The sequence below is a fragment of the Thamnophis sirtalis genome, unplaced genomic scaffold, assembly GCF_051295495.1.
Source record: "Thamnophis sirtalis isolate CommonGarterSnake01/CBP01778 unplaced genomic scaffold, rThaSir2_p1.2 scaffold_6, whole genome shotgun sequence".
In the NCBI taxonomy this organism is placed as follows: domain Eukaryota; kingdom Metazoa; phylum Chordata; class Lepidosauria; order Squamata; family Natricidae; genus Thamnophis; species Thamnophis sirtalis.
The window spans coordinates 10936619-10957699 of NW_028261386.1; the positions used below are offsets into that span (position 1 = coordinate 10936619).

The 21081-nt window shown below is 45.0% G+C and overlaps 1 protein-coding gene across 5 annotated transcripts in view; it reads right to left on the bottom strand.

The window, feature by feature from the left end:
* AUTS2 (activator of transcription and developmental regulator AUTS2) overlaps nt 1–21081 on the bottom strand; it is a 1079640-nt gene that overhangs the window by 102985 nt on the left and 955574 nt on the right. For all 5 annotated transcript variants that reach the window (XM_087717194.1, XM_087717195.1, XM_087717197.1 and 2 more), the window contains one exon: nt 9814–9862. In XM_087717194.1, the coding sequence (XP_087573320.1) occupies nt 9814–9862 (49 nt within the window). The remainder of the gene's footprint in view (nt 1–9813; nt 9863–21081) is intronic.

A 21081-nucleotide genomic window follows, 5' to 3' on the forward strand; every position in this document is an offset into this window, starting at 1 on the left:
GATGACTTTTCTCCAAATGTATGGAGAAGCCGTGGTTCTGGAGGACCTTCATGGTGTACCTCAGGTCTTGGATCGCCTGCTGAGGCAATGACAACTGGATGAGGACATCGTCTAGGTAGCAATGGAGCCGTACCGGACGAGATCTGAGAAACGCTGCCACTGCAGCAAGGATCTTTGTAAACATCCTGGGGGGCGATGACAGGCCGAATGGCAAGGCCTGATACTGGTAGTGGCGGCTGCCATAAGCGAATCTCAGGTACTGGCGGTGAGCTTTGCAAATGGGTACGTGAAGGTAAGCCTCTTTGAGATCTATGGATGTCGAGATGTCTTCTGGCCTGATGCAGCCCAGGATGGACTGCAGGGACTGCATCTTGAATCTCCGGTAAGTTATGTGGTAATTTAATCTTTTTAGATCTAGAATTCCTCTCCACCCCCCGGAGCTTTTGGGGATCAAGAACAGAATGGAGTAAAATCCTGTTCCTTCCTGACCTGGTGGAACCAGTTCTATAGCCCTGATGTCCCTGAGATGCCTGATCTCCTGTTCCACGAGAGCCTTTTTGACAGGACACGAAGGGGTGGGACAGCGGATGAAGTGTTGGGGGGGAAGGGTGAGAAATTCCAAGGTGAGACTCAAGCAGATTGTCTGTAGGACCCACTGGTCCGATGTGATCCACTCCCACTGGGCGTGGAATAACTGAAGACGCCCTCCTATGGGAGCTGACCGTTGGTGGTCACTTGTATCTTTTGAAAGGGCAGGCACCAGACCCTCCTCGAAAGGGACACCTGGAGAAATTCTGGTGACCTCTGTCGCGAAATGACTGACGGTCCTGGGACCAGTCAGCTTGCTGTAAGTATGGCCGATGGAAAGAGGCAGAGCTGGAGGAAGGCTCCGCGTTCCGAAAGGGCTGCCTCCTATAGGAGTTGGAGCCCTTCCGGTCAGATTTCTTGGTGACCAATGGCATCACCTTCTTTTTGTTTTTGTTTTCTACAAGGACTGGGTCCAGGACCTCCCCGAAAAGCTTGTCCCCTTTAAAGGGTGCCGAGACCAGCTTCCACTTGGAGCGCATGTCAACGTTCCAGTGCCTGAGCCATAAGAGACGCCTAGTAGTGACATTTGACGCCAAGGCCCGGGAGGCAAATTTGGCTGTGCTCAGGGTGGCATCGGTGGTGTACTCAGTGGCTACCATAATCTTATTGACATCCTGCCTTAATTTGGTATCCCTGGCCAGAATTTTGGTCAGCAACTGTCTCAACCAGAGGAGGGTGGCCCTAGAGAGTAAGGAAGCCGAGGCGGGTATTTTAATCGCCCAAGCCACTGCCTAGTGCGTTTTGTGGCAGGCGTTCTCTGTTTTTTTGTCCTCTGCTTTGAGTCCCTCCAGCAAATCGGGAGGAAGGACAGAGGATGAGGTAAGGGCTGCCACAGGAAGATCAATGGGAGGTAATTTAAGCAAGTCCTCCGGACTGGCGTCTACTGTGTACAACCTCTTATCATTGCTACTGGGAGTAGCAAAGGTGGCTGGTTGTGCCCATTGCTTTTGAACCACATTCAGAAAGAGCTTGGGGACTGGCGCTATCTCCTGGGCCGACACAGGCTCCTCAAAGAGGTCCCCAGATAGGTCGTCTGGATCGTTAGTCGCCTGATCTGAGGGGGATAGACACCAAGCGGGTCGAGACCTTTGCCTTATTCAAGATGGTTTTGAAGTTGGCAAGCTTAAATAACCCCAAAAGACAGGCTTTTCGGATGCAACCCCTTCGTCCCCAGAAAACTAGGTTCCTCCCTAGGCAGGATGTCCTCTTCCTCCCAGTCATAATCCTCACTGGCCAGAGAGGAATGTGGAGACTGAGAAGGCTGGGTGAAGGGCACTTCTCTGGGAGTATCTTGGGGCTGGAGATGTCGAGTCTTGCGCAGGCACTTGCCTCGCTGCAGCATGCCCGCCTCTATGCCCTGGGATATAGCCCTGTTAATGACCTTCTACATTTCTGCTGAGAGGTTGGGGGCCTTGGTCCTCAATGGGTCGAACTCCTGGAATGGGTCGGGGGGCTAGCTTCTGGGGTGCCAAGGGGCCCATGGGAGTGGGCCCTTCCTCCAGGTCTGAAAGACTGGTGAAGACATCGGCCTGGTCAACCATTGAAGGATCTGGGGGAGCCGCCATGGCAAGGGAAGCAGTGGGAGAAAACTCTTGGCCCTCCTCACCACTATCAGAGACGGGTTGCCTCTGATCTGGTTGAACCTCCATGGAGGGCTCCACTGGAGACACCGATTGGGAGGTTTGGGCCTGCTGCTGAGCCTTGGAAAAGTGCTTCTCTAAGGCCTTCTGGCAATGTATGGCATCCTTATCCGGACCTGATCCATGTTTGGGTCCGGGCCTAGAATAGGGTTTGCTGCTCCTGATGGCTTCCCGGGCAGCCTTGCCAGCTTGCCTGAAGAAAGCTCTGGAAGAGGGCCCAATCAGCTCTGAGTTCTCAGGGATCTGATCCGCCATGGCTGAAAGTTTGGGGTCTAACTGAGACAGGCAGGGACTACCTCCACTCACCACCTTCACAGTTGCCAATCGCGGTCCCAAGCACACAGAAGAGAGATACAGAAGGTCACTGAGATCAGATCCAGCCAAGCAGGAATGCGGCGTGAGCATTAGCAGCTCCCAGCACCTTGCAGTTCAGGTAAGGAGGCGACCTGATAAGCCACGATCCTTTGCCGCACTAATCTGGTGGTCTCGTTAGAGTAGGAGTCAAATCGCCAGATCGGACAAGGAGCCTCCACGCGGCACCTGCAACAAGTCAGGCAACCAGGCAGCTGCAGCAACGTGCTCAGAAACAAAACCGACAAAAACGAAAATGGCGGACGGAACTTCCTGTCCCAAATCGGCCGCCATGCCAGTAATGCAACTCAAATTTGCTACCAGAACTAGATAGGAGCCCTGAAGATCCGCGCCGAACGCCGACTTCTGCAAAGCATGGATGGTGGCAACGGAGCCTTCATCGGGGGTTTCCACCGCAGCAGGAGTGCTGCGACAGCGCTGGCGTCAGCACTCTGACCCACGCGCCTCCCACGACAACTGCCTGTGGCCCTACGGCACCCGAGTGAACCCAGGACACTGGGAGGACCAAAAGGGTGAGCAAATGGCCAAATTGAAAAGAAAGGAAATTTCCCTCACCAAGCCTGCTCGAGAAGAACACATTAAGGGAATTTTCCCTACTTTTAACTCTAGGAGAGTCCAAGCAATCTGTAGAATTGGAGAAAAACTCGAAAGCGCGTCCACTGGGCTAGCTGAATTGAAAAAAACTGAAGATAGTCAGCACCAGAGGCGTGGCTTAAAGTTTCAATTCAGTTCTGGGCAGATTGGCTGTATTTAACCTTTGCTTGGACTCTCCAGAGCAGTGCCCTGGAAAAAGAAACCAAACCAGATCTCCACGATGCTAAACCACAAGTACAAACTCATGTTCTGAAGATTGAATGGGACAGCCAGCTCACAAATCCTCACCACCAGAAACTCCTACAACAATTACAATTACATCATTGATGTTAATTATGGGGAAATTGCTGGCCATCTTTGGCAATAAAATAAGCTCCAAAACATGTCAAAGGAAATTTGAAATAGATGTTGAAATAACCTGAGATCAAGGAGGAACTGCAGAAGTCTCTTTTGCCAGGGGACAGAACTTTTTAGAAACTGGGAAGGAAATTCCAGCACATGCCAATGGAAAATACTGTGTTTCCCCAAAAAGAAGACAGGGTCTTATTTTCTTTTGAACCCCGAAATAAGCAATTGGCCTTATTTCTGGAGAGGTCTTATTATTTTTGAGGTGCAGGAGACGTCGAGTGTGGTTACCTCATGGCTGCTGCTGTATTGCAATATTTTGGGGGTAGGGCTTATTTTAGCACATGCACTCAAAAGCCCGATTGGGCTTATTATCCGGGGAGGTCTTATTTTTGGGGAAACAGGGTATCAAAGTAATTAATGAATCTTTGAAAGAAAATCATAATCTATGATTCTGTCCTTCATCACATTAAACCACTAGTTCCGGGATGGCGAACCTATGGCATGTGGAGCCATTTGTCAGGGCACGCGAGGCGTTGCCCTGTCATCTGGCCAGCGTGCATGCGCGCACTGGCCAGCTGAGTTCAGCCTTTTTAAAAGCCATTTTTGGCCTTCTCCAGGCCCCAGAGGCTTTGTAGGGGCCTGGGGTGGGCGAAAGGAGCCTCCCCTGCCACCCGAAGGCCCTCCGGAGTCTTCAGGAGCTTCCCTAAAGCCTCTGGAGGGCAAAAAACCGGCCCTATGAGCAAACTGGAAGTTCGGGAAAGGACTTCTCGGTTGCTCGTAGGGTTGGTTTAAGCCCTCCGGAGCCTTCATGGACCTTCAGGAGGCTTTCACGAAGGCTCTGGAGGACTAAAAATGACCGTACGAGTAAACCAGAAGGTCCCTGAAGACTCCAGAGGACAAAAAATGCCCCTATGAGCAAACCGGAAGTGACTTCTGGTTTGCTCGTACGGTCGTTTTTAGTCCTCCAGAGCCTTCAGGATTTGCTCGTAGGGTTATTTTTTGCCCTCCAGAGGCTTCAGGGAAGCCTCCTGAAGGTTCCTGAAGCCTCCGGAGGGCCTCCGAGAGGGGGGGAGGCTGTTTTCTCCCTCCCCTCCCTATAAAGCCTCTGGAACCTGGGGAGGGCAAAAAAAGCATGCAAAAAATTGGATGGAGTGCCTGTCATGTGCGCATGCACACTGGGGATCACACACATCACTGCACTAGTTCATTCAACCCAGTTGTCAAAGGTAAGTATGTAAAGAGGTATCCACTTCTTGAAAGATTTATATACTCAGTACAAGATTTATATTCTTCAAAGCATTATATAAGATGCTTGGTTTCCTATAAAAGTTCAAAGGAGCCAGGAGGCATAGTGATTAAGTGTTGAACTGGCACCAGAGAGATCCGAGTTCAAATCCCTCCTCAATCACAAAAGTTCTGTGGGTGACTTGAGGTCAGTTCGACTTAAGAGTTTGGTATAGTGGCTGAAGGCACCAGGAATCAAAAAACTAATCTAATCTAATCCTGCCTTAGGCACAGAAACCAGCTGGGTGACTTTGAGTAAATCCCTCTCTCTCTCAGCCCTAGGAAGAAGGCCAGGGCAAACCTCTTCTGAAAATCTTGCTAAGACTTGTCTATATAGTGGCTAGAGGTCAAGAATGACTCAAACACACTAAGGAAAAAACAACAACTTTCTTTGAGGAACATTTACGGTGCTGGTTGTTTGGGACAAATGTTCTGTATAAGGTAACGGTAAAGGTTCCTCTCACACATATGTACTAGCCGTCCCTGAATCTAGGGGGCAGTGCTCATCTCCGTTTCAAAGTCGAAGAGCCAGCGATGTCCGAAGATGTCTCCATGGTCATGTGATTGGCATGACTAAACGCTGAAGGCTCATGGAACACTGTTACCTTCCCACCAAAAGTGATTCCTATTTTTCTACTTGCATTTTTACGTGCTTTTGAACTGCTAGGTTGGCAGAAGCTGGGACAAGTAACGGGAGCTCACTCCATTACCCGGCACTAGGGATTTGAACTGCTGAACTGCCAACCTTTCTGATCAACAAGCTCAGCGTCTTAGCCACTGAGCCATCGTGTCCCTATCTTTAGTAGATAGAGGCATGCAAATCCCTTCCAAAGGTTTTACTCTTTCACCCATCCCAACCAATACATGCATTACCAAGGGAAGAGAGAAGCTGTAGAGATAACTCTTATTTCTGTCTTAATTGCATTCCATGTTTTCAACGTCTTATGGGAATCGGTGAACCCATCTCCTCTGAATGGCCATGCCCAATAAAATCTGGAATGGAAGGTTCCTTCTGAGTTCTGACCCCTCTAGTTGCTAGATTGGCAGAAGCTGGGACAAGTAACGGGAGCTCATTCCATTATGTGGCGCTAGGATTCGAACAGCCAAACTGTCAACCTTTCTGATCGGCAAGCTCAGCATCTTCGCCACCATGTCCAAAGCAAACAAATGTTCTGTATACTATCATACATATTGGAAAGAAAAGTGGGGTATAAATCTAATAAATAAATATTCACAAAGTTCATTACTTGTGGCCACAAAGTGGTCCAAAACTTTTCAAGTCGCTATTTCCAAAATTGTTAAGAAGACAGAAGAGGGAAATTATCAAATACGGAGAGAGTAATTAAAGCAACTGCATTGAATTAAACCTTAATTAAATTCAACTGGAATTCAAATTGAATGTTAGTCCCAAATTATCTAACATGCTGCATTTATAGAACATACCTTATCCAGTTACTGAACTAATTCATGTTCTTGGTTTGCACAATACACAAATCACACATTAGCCTCCGAATGCTTCCTGGATAACTTCTGAAATTTGGACTACAACACTCAGAATTCTCCAGTCCGAACCATTGCTGAGAATTCTGGAAACTGATACTGGAAGTTGTCCAGGTTGCAAAACATAAACAGCCAGACCGGTTGGGTTCATGCAATAGAACAAATCATTTTAAAAAAAACACACCCACACCCAAAACATCAAACCAACATTAATGCTAATGAAGCTTAGCATTTGTTAGATCTTGTTCACCTTGTTATCTGAACACAGAACTTTAACATTAGAAAGGGCCAATTAAGATAGTGAGTTTAACTTTCTCTTCAGCGAAGAACAGAGTTATCTGCAAAATGAAGTGTTTAAAAAAAGTCAAGATGGCAGCCACAACTTTATAATTGAAACCCTGCCCCTTTTCTAGACGTATCACAGGCATGACCCATGTAAAAAAGGGGGGAGGGATACTGGGTCTATCATAACCAAGGGTGACATAATAGCAGTCTTCCAGTATTTGAGGGGCTGTCAACAAAGAGGAGACAACAACCGATTCTCCAAAGTATCTGACAGTAGGACAAGAGTTCACAGCTGGAAACTGGCGAGAGAGATGCTAAGAAGTGGAACAGCTTGCCTCCAGAAGTTGTGGCTGCTCCAACATTGGAGGTTTTTAAGAAGAAACTGAACAGCCATATGTCCGGAATAATGTAGGGCCTCCTGTTTGAGCAGGGGGCCTGACTAGAAAACTTTCAAGGTTTCTTCCAACTCTGTTATTCTATTGTTATTGTATTGCTCTGTTACTCTGTTATGTTGAATGTTTTGAGGACCTAGAATCTGATCAATGCAAAATAGAATAACACAGATCCTACCTATGGTCATGATTATCTAAAGCTAAAGGTTCCCTCGCACGTATGTGCTAGTCTAGTCGTTCCCGACTCTAGGGGAAGGTTCTCATCTCCGTTTCAAAGCCGAAGAGCCAGCGCTGTCCAAAGACGTCTCCGTGGTCATGACTAAACATCGAAGGTGCACAGAACGCTGTTACCTTCCCACCAAAGGTGGTCCCTAGTTTTCTACTTGCATTTTTACATGCTTTTGAACTACTAGGATGATAGAAGCTGGGAGAAGTAACGGGAGTTCACTCTATTACGCGGCACTAGGGATTCGAACCGCCAAACTGCCGACCTTTCTGATCAAGAAGCTCAGCGTCTTAGCCACTGAGCCACCATGTCCCTTAACTGATTATCTACATTTTACCAAGTTGAATCTCACACAGAGGAGTTACTTATTCCTCCTAAGAGATGCCCAGATGAGGAAAAACAGTGCAAGAACCTGTTATGCTTGATCTTCAGGAGGTCTTGTCTATTTTGAATCCCAATAACTATTGACACTATCAAACAGCCAATCAAGATTATTTCCAACTTCTAACAACTGCATTTGACATTATTCTGGGCTTTGATTCCCCAGGTTTTTCCTTACCTTTTCAGATTTTAGGAAGGAGTGAATTAAGAATTACTATATAGTTCTTGGCAGGGAGTTTATCAGAAAATTCCAGAATTGTAGGCTGGGCTAGGAAATTGAAAACTCATCCCCCCCCAAAAAAAAGACAGTGACCAACCACTTCTGCTAGATCCTAAAAACCTTCATGGATATTGAACTCCAAATAGACATTCACTTTAATTCTAAAGTATTTGTACCTTTTTTAAACATTTAAAATCAAAATGGCATTTTTCTTTCTTTGGTTGATTCATTTTCAGTGAAATACTGCCAAGAACTTAAGTCCCATTTAAACTTTAAAGACAGTGCCAGAGAAGGGCTTTAAAATAAGTTCATGGCTCATCCTTTTTTTTTTTCAATTAGAGAGGCTAAACATTAGATCTGAATTCTTCTCAGGCTTTCAGTCACTAATCAATCCTGCGTAGAAACTGCCTTTGGACTTCATAAGATGCCAGTTTTTTTCTATAAATATCCTGCTTAACCAAACAGCAACTTAATATGAGAGGCTCAGTGAAGCAGAAGATATAGAAATACAGTAACCTGATTCTAGATCTTTAAAATTGCCCGTCTTCGATAAAGATCTTCTCCACTTTCCATCTCAGTACAGGTAGTCCTCGAGTTACAACCACAAATAAGACCAGAATTTCAGTGGCTAAGCAAAGCAGTTGTTAAGTGAGCCATGCCGACTTTTTCAATCTTTTAATTTTTGCTTCCACGATTTTTAAGCGAATCACTTGCAGTTAAATGAATCATAGTTACCGTATTTTTCAGAGTATAAGATGCACCTTTTTCCCTCCTAAAAGAGCGTGGAAATGTTGGTGCGTCTTATACACCGAATACAGCCATATTTGGCCTCCAGAAGCCCCGTCCCCGCATCCCATTTTTGCGAAAAATGAGCCATTTTTTTACAAATACTGAGGCTTTTTTTTGCCTTCCCTCAGCCCCCAGCAGCAGTCTACAGGCTTCATCAGGGCTGGAGCAAGGCAAAAATGCCCCCATTTTTGTGAAAAATGGGCGAAAAACAGGGAAGCCTGCAGAGGGCTGCTAGAGGCTGAGGGAAGGCAAAAACTTTTTTTTCTTACTTATCGCTTCGAAATCTTGGTGCGTTTTATACACCGGTGCGTCTTATAGTCCGAAAAATACGGTAAATGAATTTGGCTCCCCCCACGCCCCCCACAATTGACTTTTGCTGGTCAGAAGCCAGCTGGGAAAGATCAGCAATGACAAACACGTGACTTCAGGATGCTGCAGCCATCTTAAATACAAGCTGCCAAAATTTTGATCACATGATCGCGGAGATGCTGTGATGGTCGTAAGTCACTTTTTTGAGTGCCGTTGTAACTTCGAACGATCACTGAATGAATGGTTCTAAGTCAAGGACTATCTGTACTTACTGAATACATCCAGACACACATACAGAAAATCCCATTATATAGTAGAACACTCAAAGTAACTTTTATTCATTCATTGCTGCAAACTTAGCTACACCCTCTTGTTATGGCCATTAACCACACACCCACCTTTATGGCAGCCTGGGAGGAATTAATGAAACCAACTGTATGTTACAGAAGATTGTCACATACAGGGGTGTTTTTTTTTAAAATTGACTTTTTAAAAGCAGCTGCCACAGGCAGGATTCCATGCATCATCCTTACAACATGAACCCTAAATGGCCTTTAACAGTAACCGCCTAACATACAAATTGGTTCTTTTTAAATCTGTACCCATCGCACAACTGAATGGAAAACAGCCACATTGAAACATTTCCGAAAAGGGGTGCTTCAATTCATTTACACCTAGCAAATCAGATATCGCTGAATAATATTCAATTTTTTCCCCTCCTTTTTAAGCACAGTTTTTCTTTCCCGCGTTTTAGAATACGAACAGCAGTCAAAAAAAAAAAAATGAAGCAAATCTCCAATGGCAAAGAGAGGATTTATGAAAATTATAAGATGTAACAGAGGTAACACAATAAACAGAACTGGAGAAAGAAGCGTGTAAACTTACCTTTGTTTGTGACTGTGTTGAACAACTTTTCTGAGCTGGCATCAGAGGCCTAAAATAATAATAAAATAAAAATAAATTAAAATCTTAAACCAATTACAGAGAAGAACAAGTAACAAGTGTTGATTGCTTCATAAAGACCAGAAAACACTGTGGTTTTTTAAAAAAAAGTCATAATCAGAAAAAGATCTGGGAAGGACCGAAAGCAAAGATAGGAAACAAAAGGCGAACAAATATGAAGTTTCCATTTTTGCTGCCCAGAAGATGGTGCTATTTAGCTGTGTAGGAATATCCTGTTATCTGTACATAAAGTAATGTTGTGTTTTGCACTTCCTACACATAGAGGGGGGAAGAAATTGTGCAGAAATGCTTTTGTGTGGTTTTCCTTATCATTCTTCCATAGTTAAATGAGTAGCACCTTACAGATGTTGGTCATTGATTAAGCATCACATTCCAAATTCCAGGACAATAATAGTAGCTTATATTCCAATCAGGCCTCATGTAAGCATATATATTGAATTATCTGGACGCACAATGGCCTCGCTTAGTAGACTGCAGGAAATTTCTTCACAGCTCAGATTCAACTCAACCATTTTTGACTTGACAGTATCCCAATTTTACAAGCCTCCAGACCTGCAGGCTTCTCTCAAGCCACTTTCTTCCTCTGCCTCTTCTTAAAACATCACAATAAAAAATAATATAGCCTTTTCACAGCCTCCATGGGTTACCTCCGTGTGAACAATTTCCCCCCACTATATAAGGTTGGAATATGATACATCAGAGCTATGATATGATAGATCATATGATAGATCATAGATCTGAGCCACTATATTCATTTCACATCCATCTCAGCAAAATACAAGCCCTTTCCCTTCAATTTGGTTGTTGTTGTTGTTGTTGAGTGGCTAAGTTGCATCTGACTCTTCACCAACCCATGAGCCTTAGCACACCAGATCCCGTTGCCTGCTGTCTCAATTTTTTATTAATAATTACATTTATTTCAAAGAACCCTACCTGATACACCTCTTTCTTCCTTGGACCAAATTGAAAATAAAACAGATCAGGCAGGACTTCTACAGCTATTACAAGATGTTCCTTAATTGGTTTAATTATGACCCTTCTCCTGTCTTCACAAATCTGACTCCAACCTTCTTTCCTAAAGCTCTTGGGGCAATATTTCAAACCTGCAACCTAATCAGAGAAAACCCTTATTTTCAAGTGAGGAAATGTATGCCAGCCAATGTAGCACATCTGATTTTTTTTTTTTTAAAGGCTAAACCTTATATGTTAAAATGTAGAGAAGCGGAACAGATATTGGGTGAATGGTGATTCACCCAGGATCACATCTTTCACACCTTGCTGTGAAAAGAAGAAACTGACTATATCTGAAGGGATGCAAATGCCAGAGGTTTGCGTCTGCTTCAAGAGCACCAAACCAACATGATAAACAATAAACATTTGGCCATCACGTCCCCAAATGTTTTTCCTTCCAGTTATCGATTGCATTTGTTCCCTTCCCTTTTCTGTAAGCGAATTTCCTTTACTCTAAGTCCCACTGCAAGCCATTAAGCATAAAGCGTAGAGAATTGCATTCCTTGGCCTCCTACAAAATGGATCCAGGTAGGTTGTATTTCTTATGTGATGAACCATCCCAGAAATTACAGCCAAACATTCCTTACCTCACCCCCATGAGACTTATGTACGAATACAAAGCAATGAACTATACCAGGTAGCATACTGTGCTGGTGTAGATTTGAGAAACTGTATTTCCACTGTATTTCCTTATGGAATTTCAAAAATCATAACAAGAGCTGCGACTGAAATTTGTCACTCACTTACATTCATTGGGGGGGGGGATGTCCAGTTTGGCCTAGTGTCCAAGCTTGTTCTTAAAGAAATATATATCTAGTTTTAAGAAAATTCTATGCATAGAAAACCAATCAGAACTTCAGAGAAGCCCATAGGCTATACCCAAATCTATCTTCAAACAACTGAATTAAAAATAGATCAACACACTGCATGCAAGCCCATGACAGCACACACGCCCGCATGCATACAAACACACTTGCAAACATAAAACAATTTGTGCCCGATCCATTGTATCTTTACTCAAAAGTAAATTCCATGGTAGATTCAGACAGAGGTAATTCCAGCTTGATTATTTCAGAAGCCAAATGAAAAGAACGAGAGGTTTTATTTATTAGGCGTTGAAGAGGAAACCATTCTAAAGGGAGCAAGACAGAAATTTCAGATTTATTCTTGGCATTTAGGAATCATCCTTTTGGAATCCCGATTACCAACTTTGTAAATACGGTGAGCATTATCAGCCAACAGATTCATCATGGTAGTCAAACAGCCAAGTCAATGCAGAATGTAAACTAAACTGGAAAGATTGAAGGCATGGGTGTCCCAGAGAATTACACCAGTCATCTTCTTTCATCAGATTCAACCGATTTCTCACGGCTTTTTGCAACCTCAAGATACAATCCAAAATGTAACACAAAATAATAGCTTGAAAAATAAGAGCTGAAATCCTCTCTCTCTCTCCAAACATATTCATTCTCTTACAACGTAATTTTACACATGCCATGGAAGTATACGCATAATCCCATTGTTTGTAAAAGAAAGACGGAATTAATTTCATATTGAGATATTGATAAATACCAAACACCATGTAGCTCAAACCTCCTTCGACTGCCCTGCGTGAAACAAAGAGAAAAGCCAGGTTTCCTTACAATTTGGTAGGAAGGGTGGTTATTTAAAAGGAGAAGGAGCAGCCAAAATTAAAAGAATTTGGTGACCGCTCTCGGAAAACATCATGCCGTATAAGAATTGCTTGGGAGGTTAGCTGAGCAAAAACTGACGTGTATTTAGTCCAGGATTAAATGCAGAACCGTAGCATCTGTTGGCTATCGAGGAAGACATTCCGTGTAGGGCACAGAAAAAGGAGAAGAAACTAACGGAGATAAATAAGAAACTAAATCTGACCTAACTGTCTATCGACGCCAGAGAGAAAGGTGTCTTTGACCAACCCCTTTACGAATAAACTTTCCGATATTACTCAAACAAGAAATGCGAAGATCAGTCTTTTTTCCTAGATTGCATTCGTCTTGACTTCCATCCAGGATTTGATGTCAAGAATTACTCAAGAGTGTTTTCCACTGTTTAAAAAAAAAAAAACACCACATGAAAAGATATGACCGAAGTGCAGAACAAAACACAGCCAGAAATGGGAGTTTATTAGCAGGAATGAACAAACTTTGATCATCTCTTGGATTAAGAGAGAGGCAGAGTTCCGGGTAGTGTCCCATTTTGAAGGAATGGGGTAATTTCCAGCAGGATTTAACACTAATCCTGGAATGGCTGAAAGGGGGGAGGTACATTTTCTGAAGGGGGAAGTGATGGGTGCATCCATTTTGTGAATCTCCTCTTGACCTCTTGCCACTTTTCACACGACGGGGCGGAGAGGGCGGGGGGAGGTTCCCACGTGCATATCTGCACACACGCAAACCTGGATGCTAAAAATCTGATGAGTAAAATATGTATGATTAAATAGGTAAAATATGCATGAGAGTTAAAATCCGATGAGCAAGATTCTTGAGACAGGAAAAGAAAGGCAGAAAGGAAGGGGGGAAAAATATGGGGACAATGTCCCCATTGAGCCTCAATCATCTCCGACTCTCGTGACCTCCAGGGACCAGAGAGAGAAATGATGCAAATAAGCAGAGAAAGGGGAGAAGGAAGCAATGTTTCTGTCCTCCAAACAAACACACACACACACACACACACACACACAAACAACCCTCTCCCTGCCTCTCTTTCAGCCTTCCGGGCTACGGACTGCTTTGGCTTCAAATGTTAAATGTCAGCAAACCTCTCGGGCCTGAGACACATCAGTGGGGTTTTTTCCCCCCCTTCTTCTCTTCCATCAAGGAATGTACTGCCATAAAGGCAAAATATCTGTTGGGAAATTGGGGAGGGGGGGGAGGGAAGGGTTGTATTTGTGAGTAGAGTATATCTATTTCCTGTCCAGACAGACAGGATTGAAAAAGGTTGGCGCTTTGTTTTCTTGGCATATGCTGAGGCCAAGCACTTGCAAAAACATCAACTCTGTCCTGACATGAAAGGCTCTTTAAAAAAAAAAAGAAAAAGAAAAGCAAGCAGGATCCAACCCACTAAGCCGCCTAAGTGAAGGTGTGGGGGTGTGAGGAGGGGGAGAAGATCACCCAAGCCGTAATTATGAGCTGGGAGATTGTTTTGCTTCCAGGCACTGCTGTAAGCTCTCTGTGGCTTTTTAGCCCCGTGTAGGGAATTTCTCACTCCATCCACACAGAACTGGGAGAAGATAGAAGTGGAAAAAACAGCCCGGCTGTTTTTCCATTCATCCCTCCAATCTAGTCAACCCTTAAATGATTTATTTCACGGAGGGGGAACAAAAAAGCCACCCCCCTCTTCTTCACAGATACTAATGCTGCCTGTTGGTGCCACTTCTCCACCTGCCTGAGGTCATCGCACTTAGGAACACAACAGCGCAGGTAATAAAAATGACTCACATGCATACATATATATATATACATGTGTGAAGAATTGGGCAAGGGATTCCCAGCCAAGGAGAAATGAATTCAGGGAATGCAGCTGTTGCATCAGGATCTGGGGTTCAAGTCCTACTCTCAGCCCTGGCAACTCATAGGAATTGGGCCAGTTATGTCTCTCAGCCCAATTTATCTCACAGAGTTGTTGTGGGGCGGGGGGGGGGGGTGGAGGGGTATATATGCTGCTTTGAAGTCTTTGAAAAAAGTTGGGACTGAACTCTAAAAAATAAACACAGAGGCTGCCAGTGGAACGTAACTACGGACTGAAAACTGGCTTTGAATTGTCACTCAAGGTAAATAGATGCCTATTCCTAGAAGAATCAACCTCACAGGGTTGTTGTAGTGATTAAGCACTTAAAAAAATAAGTTATTAATTTCAACATATTGGCAAAATATAAAGAGACAGAAAAACAGGAGTTAGAAAAAGAAAAGTTCAGAAGAAGAACAAAAGTAGGAGTGCAGAAAAGAAAGAAAAAAGGAGGGAAGGGAAAAAAAACCCTTCCAACTTTGTTTGATATGAAATATAAAATGCATGAACCACTTACTCTAAAGCCAGCAATAATGCACAGTATTCCCATTGGCAGAAACAGTTCTGACAGTCAAAATGCCAAAATTACAGTTTCATGCCTTTCGCTTCCAAACAGAGATAAAGATAAAATCAGATAAATGCTTCTGAAGCATTAACTGCACTACGATTTGCCTATCTTAAATAAAACATACAGCACAAAAGAACTATCCAGACTTAATCAAAGCAGACACCACGAAGCAAGTTTGCCGGAACTAAAATAATTCTTGAACATAGAGTCTGCCCAAAAATTCTAGGGAAACCATTCAAAGTTCCATTCCAAGGTCTTCAAATGAAATATTTTTTAAAAAAGCTAAAAACGCATCTTAAAGCCTCTCCACCATTCAAGGTTCCCGAGAATGAAATAAAACGTACCATTTTCACAAATGAAAACTTGCCTCAGAGCTTCCCTCCACAATGAAATGGCATTGCTCACAAAAAAAAAACCCATATGATCATCGGCGGCAAACAAAAAAGGCGACCTTTAAGAAGGAAATACAAGGTGGGTTCCCCCCCCCTTAATTATCCTGCCTTTTAGTAAATTTTGTCAAAATAAAGAGGGTTTTTAGCTCTTTGCAGCCCTTAACTCTGATGCCCAGTTTGGGCATCCAGAGATCCCTGGACCACAACATTGGACCTTGTGCAATACATACAAAAAACAGATTTTTACTAATCTCCTTTTCATTACCAGCAAAGCCAAAGACCTCATTAATTCTCTTAATTACTGGTGAACATAAATCAAAGACCTTCTCCATTAATTCCTTCTGGAACCTAGAATGACTAACCCAAACAGACTTCCCTATTTCCAAGGATACATACAGACTGTGCTTTGCTTGTTTTCTCTTGACTAAAAAAGGACCGATCAGTCTTAATGGTAAGGCTTCAGTCCTGGGAAGGGAGGATAAACTCCTAAGACTATTTTAAGGAATTCTCCATCCCGATTCTTCCCACTCCCGTCTCTTTTGAAGCTCTCGGAGCCATCCGCAAAGACAAACGCAGGAGGCAAGAAAGGAAAGCAATACAATAGTTTTGGGATGTGCGGTTCATCCCTCCCCAATCACCACCAGCACCACTCCACCCTGGAACTGTATAACAGAGACGGCCGATCTTCCAGTCTTGCCATGATCAGACTGAGAGAGGAAGAAATAAGAGCCGAGAAACCCACAGACACAAAGATAGCCCACGCACAAAGCCAGGTTATATATTGAGAGCCGCTCCATTTTGCCCCGGGCGAGAGCGCCAAGAAGCGAACGTTTTTACCTGATCGTCCAGCGGGTTAAACAACCCAAGTGACAGCCGGCAAGTTCATGTCTGGGAAGGGAGGCCGGGGGAAAAAAAGAGAGAGTCAGGGAATCTTGGTCCAACTCCGATCTGGTTCCAGGAAGAAGCACTTATTCCCAAAAGCAAAAGCAAACTATTCCGTCCAAAGGCGAGTCCTTCCCAGGTGGGATCCCAGCGCGCTCGGCCATTCCGGGAAAGAAACGGCGGCGGGGCGAGAGACTTAATCGCGGGGTCCTGCGACGGGTTGGGGAAGGGGAGCGCAAGAGAAGGAGAGGCGGCTAATAAAGGGGAGGGGCGAGGATCGAAATCAGGGACCGCGCCGGGAGATCCCAGCCAGTAGGACAAAGGGAACCATGTGCGCCCAGGGCGCAAAAGAATCGTTTGGCACCGTGCGCTCTGGAGAGGCTCCCGGCGCCCAAGGAGGTTCGGTTCCCCGGGAGGTTTGTCTCGCCGCCGCCTCCGGAGGGAGGCCAGGCGTGGAAAGAAGGGACGAAGAAAGAGGAAGAGGGAGGATCAGCCTTTCCAAGCTCCGCAGGTTCTCACACAAAGCGGCCGTCCGTCTCGCCGTCCTTCCACCGGCCCCGATTCAAGTGAATTCCATGGGCACCGAAGCGCGCCGGCGGCCAGGCGATGCCATAATCCGGGGCCAAGCGTCGACTGTGGCCCAAACCCAAAGCGCTCCGGCGGCGGCGGCAACCCGAAGCCCCCGTCCCGTCCCGCGCCACCGGCGCCAGCTCCCTTCAGCCTGAGCCCTCCGACAGCTCCGCGGTCTCCCTCGGCAGCCTTCCCACCGTGTGAGCCAGTGGCGTTTCCTCCCCTGCCCTGCCCTGCCCTGCCCCGCCTCTCGCTCCGCCCCCGTCGCCGCTTGGCTCCACCGCCCGGTACCTCCCCCATTCATCTTCAGAGCTCAGGGGGTGGGTGGGGATCCGAAGTCCTCCCATTGTTAATTTTTCATTTGGGGACGGGGAGGGGGGAGCGGATCACAAGAGGAGACTCTCTCCGGAGAAGCTCCCGCCGGCGGATCGTTAAAAAAAAGAAATAAAAGACCCGCTCTAACTCCTGTACTCCATCGTTAGATTTCTTAAGGGCATCAAGGCAGATGCTGTCGAGCTCTTGGCCCCCAACCCTGAAGTAGACTTCCTCTGAACTTGGAAGTTCCATTCATACCTACCTTAGTCATTTTGGAACCTCAAAGCGTCCCGTTCACCACCTGGTCCGCCAGGTTAGGATTACTGTATATACTCACTGTAACAGCATTGCCAAAAAGGCACTAATAGTTGTTAACCTAATCTTGTGAAGCTTTTCCCATAACATTGTACTGCAAACTTGGGCATACAAAACCTTTGCTAGACCAACTATCGAATACAGCTGGTCTGCCTGGAATCCACACTGTTTATTGGACATTTATACAATTGAGCGGGTCCAGAGGTATTTTACGAGAAGAGTACTCCACTCCTGTGCTCACAATAGAATCCCTTATGCCACCAGGCTCAAAAATTTGGCTTGGACAACCTAGAACTATACCGCCTATGGTCTGACCTAAGCATAGTACACAAAATTGTCTGCTACAACGTCCTACCTGTCAACGACTTCTTCAACTTCAACCCCAATAATACACAGGCAAACAATGGATACAAACTCAAGGGAAACCGCTCCAAACTTGATTGCGAAAATACGACTTCAACAACAGAGCGGTTAAGGGCCGGAATGCTCTACCGGACTCCGTTGTGTACCTCACCCCTTTCCTAAGAGGTCCGTAAAGGGGCTGTGCATAAGTACACCAGCATGCCTAACATCCCTGTCCTGCTGTCCCCATTTATTTGTGCTGATTTCCTCGTTCATGTTTATAGCCGGGGTGGCACAGTGGTTAAATGCAGCACTGCAGGCTACTTCAGCTGACTGCAGTTCGGCTGTTCGGCTGTTCAAATCTCACCAGCTCAGGGTTAACTCAGCCTTCCATCCTTCCGAGGTGGGTAAAATGCGGACCCGGATTGTTGGGGGCAATATGCTGACTCTGTAAACCACTTAGAGAAGGCTGAAAGCCCTATGAAGCGGTATATAAGAGCTGAAGTGGCGCAGTGGTTAGGGTGCAGTACTGAAGGCCACTACAGCTGACTGTTATCTGCAGTTCAGTGGTTCTAATCTCACCGGCTCAAGGTTGACTCGGCCTTCCATTCTTCCGAGGTGGGTGAAATGAGGACCCAGACTGTGGGGGCGATATGCTGACTCTGTCAACCGCTTAGCGAGGGCTGAGAGCCCTATGAAGCGGTATATAAGTCTAACTGCTATTGCTATAAGTCTAACTGCTATTGCTATTGCTATTATACCTGTTATCTTGTACATGTTCAACAAACTCACTAAATAAATAAATAAAAAATAGTGGATCAGGCATCGCTGCAAAAATGCAAACGGCCACTAGGTGGCAACAGAGGGTCAGGTTTCTCTGGATCTCTAGGTCATCTAGCAGATGGCCCAGATTTTTGCAGCCCAAAGCTGCTGCTTCCTACTTGTATTGACTTGCAAGAAGGAAATAGTTGCATTGCCCTAAGTTGTGAAGGCTGATAACAGAACTGTAGAGTTGGAAGGGGTTGGTTACTCAAGTTCAACAACTTCAAGATGTATGGACTTCAACTCTCAGAATTCCCCAGCCTAATTTCAAATGCCTAATTAGCCTAATAAGGTATGTTCTTGACAAATCCATGTTAACTTCTATTAATTGCTGCGTTTTGGAAGCATGTGGGCTAAGATTAACCAAGCAAGAGATCGAATAATACTTGACCTTCTTTTAAGAGAACCTTCTTAATTTCTAATCTTAAAAAAAAAAGACTTTAAAAACTATAAAAATACAAGAGCTGAAACATTGGGCTAAGAGTAGATGTTAATGACAATGGAGCCACTTCAGAATTTTACCAATCCTTTGAGATCCCCAGGCTGGATGGCATAACCAGATGTTGAGGTGCTTCTGGAAAGTCATTAAAGATGCCAGCCCTACTCCTGGGGGAGAAGGGGACAAAGATGCCCCATAATGGGTACCATGGCAGAAAAGGGTCTCTGTCTAGGACCCTCCAAACGTAATTCCCCAGTTGACGGGATCTGCAGGATCTACATTTCTCTTGGATTTGGTTGGACAGGCCCAATCCAGTGGTGGATTTCTCTCCCCATCGCTACCAGTACAGTGCGCACGGGGCCGGGTGTCCTGGTTGTGCATGCATGCTATGTGTGTATGCGCACTCCACCTCCCCATCGTGCAGGCGCTGTGTGCGTGTGCGCAATTGGCCGGTTGCTTCAAAAACCGGTAAGGAACATGGGTAAGCGGGTGGGCCAAACCAGCCACCGTACCTGTATGGTGGCTGCTGCTGCTGGCTACCAGTACACCCGTACCAGGCCGTACCGGCCGGAACCCACTACTGGCCCAATCCCATATATTTCGTATTGTACATAGTCCTCGACTTACAACAGTTCATTTATTGAACTGTTGTAAGTTGCAATGGCCCAGAAAAGTTAAAATGGCCCAAGAAAAAAGTGAGTTATGCTTGGTTTTCACATTTACAACCGTTGCAGCATCCTCATAGTCATGTGATAAAAATTCAGATGCTTGGCAATTGATTCGTATGTACGACGGCAAAGTCCCGAGGTCATTCCATCACCTTTTGCAACCTTCTGAGATGCCAGCTTCATTTAACAACCATGTTACTAACTTAACAGCTGTAGTGATTTGTTTAACAACTGTAGCAAGAAAGGTTGCGACGGAGGAACAATTCACGAAGCAAGTGTCTCACTTAGCAACATAACATTTTGAGCTCAGTTGAGGTCATAAATTGAGGACTATCTGTAGTTTTCATCTTTGCACGCAATGTGCCACAGAATAACAGAGTTGGAAGGGACCTTAGAGGTTTTCTATTCCAACCCCCCCCCCAAATACTATTTCCAACCAAACAGAGTCACACACAATCCTAACCATAAGCAAAATTAACGTAATGCAAAACTATTTCTGGAGAGAGTAAGATGCTGGAGAAAAATCCTGGAAGTAAACAACATTAATGACAAAGACTACTTGTAAAAAAAAAAATCCTGCAAGATCGACTTTTGTTTTCATCTCAGTGGGAAAAGAGCGAGAGACAGAGAGAGACGGAGAGACACACACACACACAAAGAGAGAGACAGACAGAAAGAGAGAGAAAAAGAGAGAGACAGAGATATGCACAGAGAGAGAGAGAGAGAGAGAGAGAGAGAGAGAGAGAGAGAAAGAAAGAGACACACACAGTGAGAGACAGAGAAAGAAAGAGAAAGAGAGAGACACAGAGAGAGAGAGAGAGAGAAGAGAGACAGAGACACACAGACACACACACACACACAGAGAGAGAGAGAGAGAGAGAGAGAGAGAGAGAGAGAGAGAGAGAGAGAGAGAGAGAGAGAGAGATTTCAGTGCAGCTGTCAGCTCTAATGGAAATGGAGTCTGTAGCCTAATAACTCCCTTATGATCATCTCTAGAATAAGAGTCATTTTTACTCCAAGATTTGATATTTAACGTCTTCTGGGTGGAATACCACACCAATCTATATCTACCGGCCCGTCTTTCCTCGTCCTTCCCTCATTCTTTCCACTTTGACAAAAAAACGTTCATCTCCTTTCTCTCCATAGCCAGCACACACTCCTCCTCACTTACATCCCCCCTCATCCTGCGCGCCCCCACCCCAGTCATTCTTTCTTGGGGCAATGACTGACAGATTAATATACATCTACTCCGTGTCTTTGGAATCAAAAGGAAGGTGCTGTCAGAATTGCTTGTCAGGAAATGAGATTAGGTGCACTTATCATTTCAGAGATAAGGTT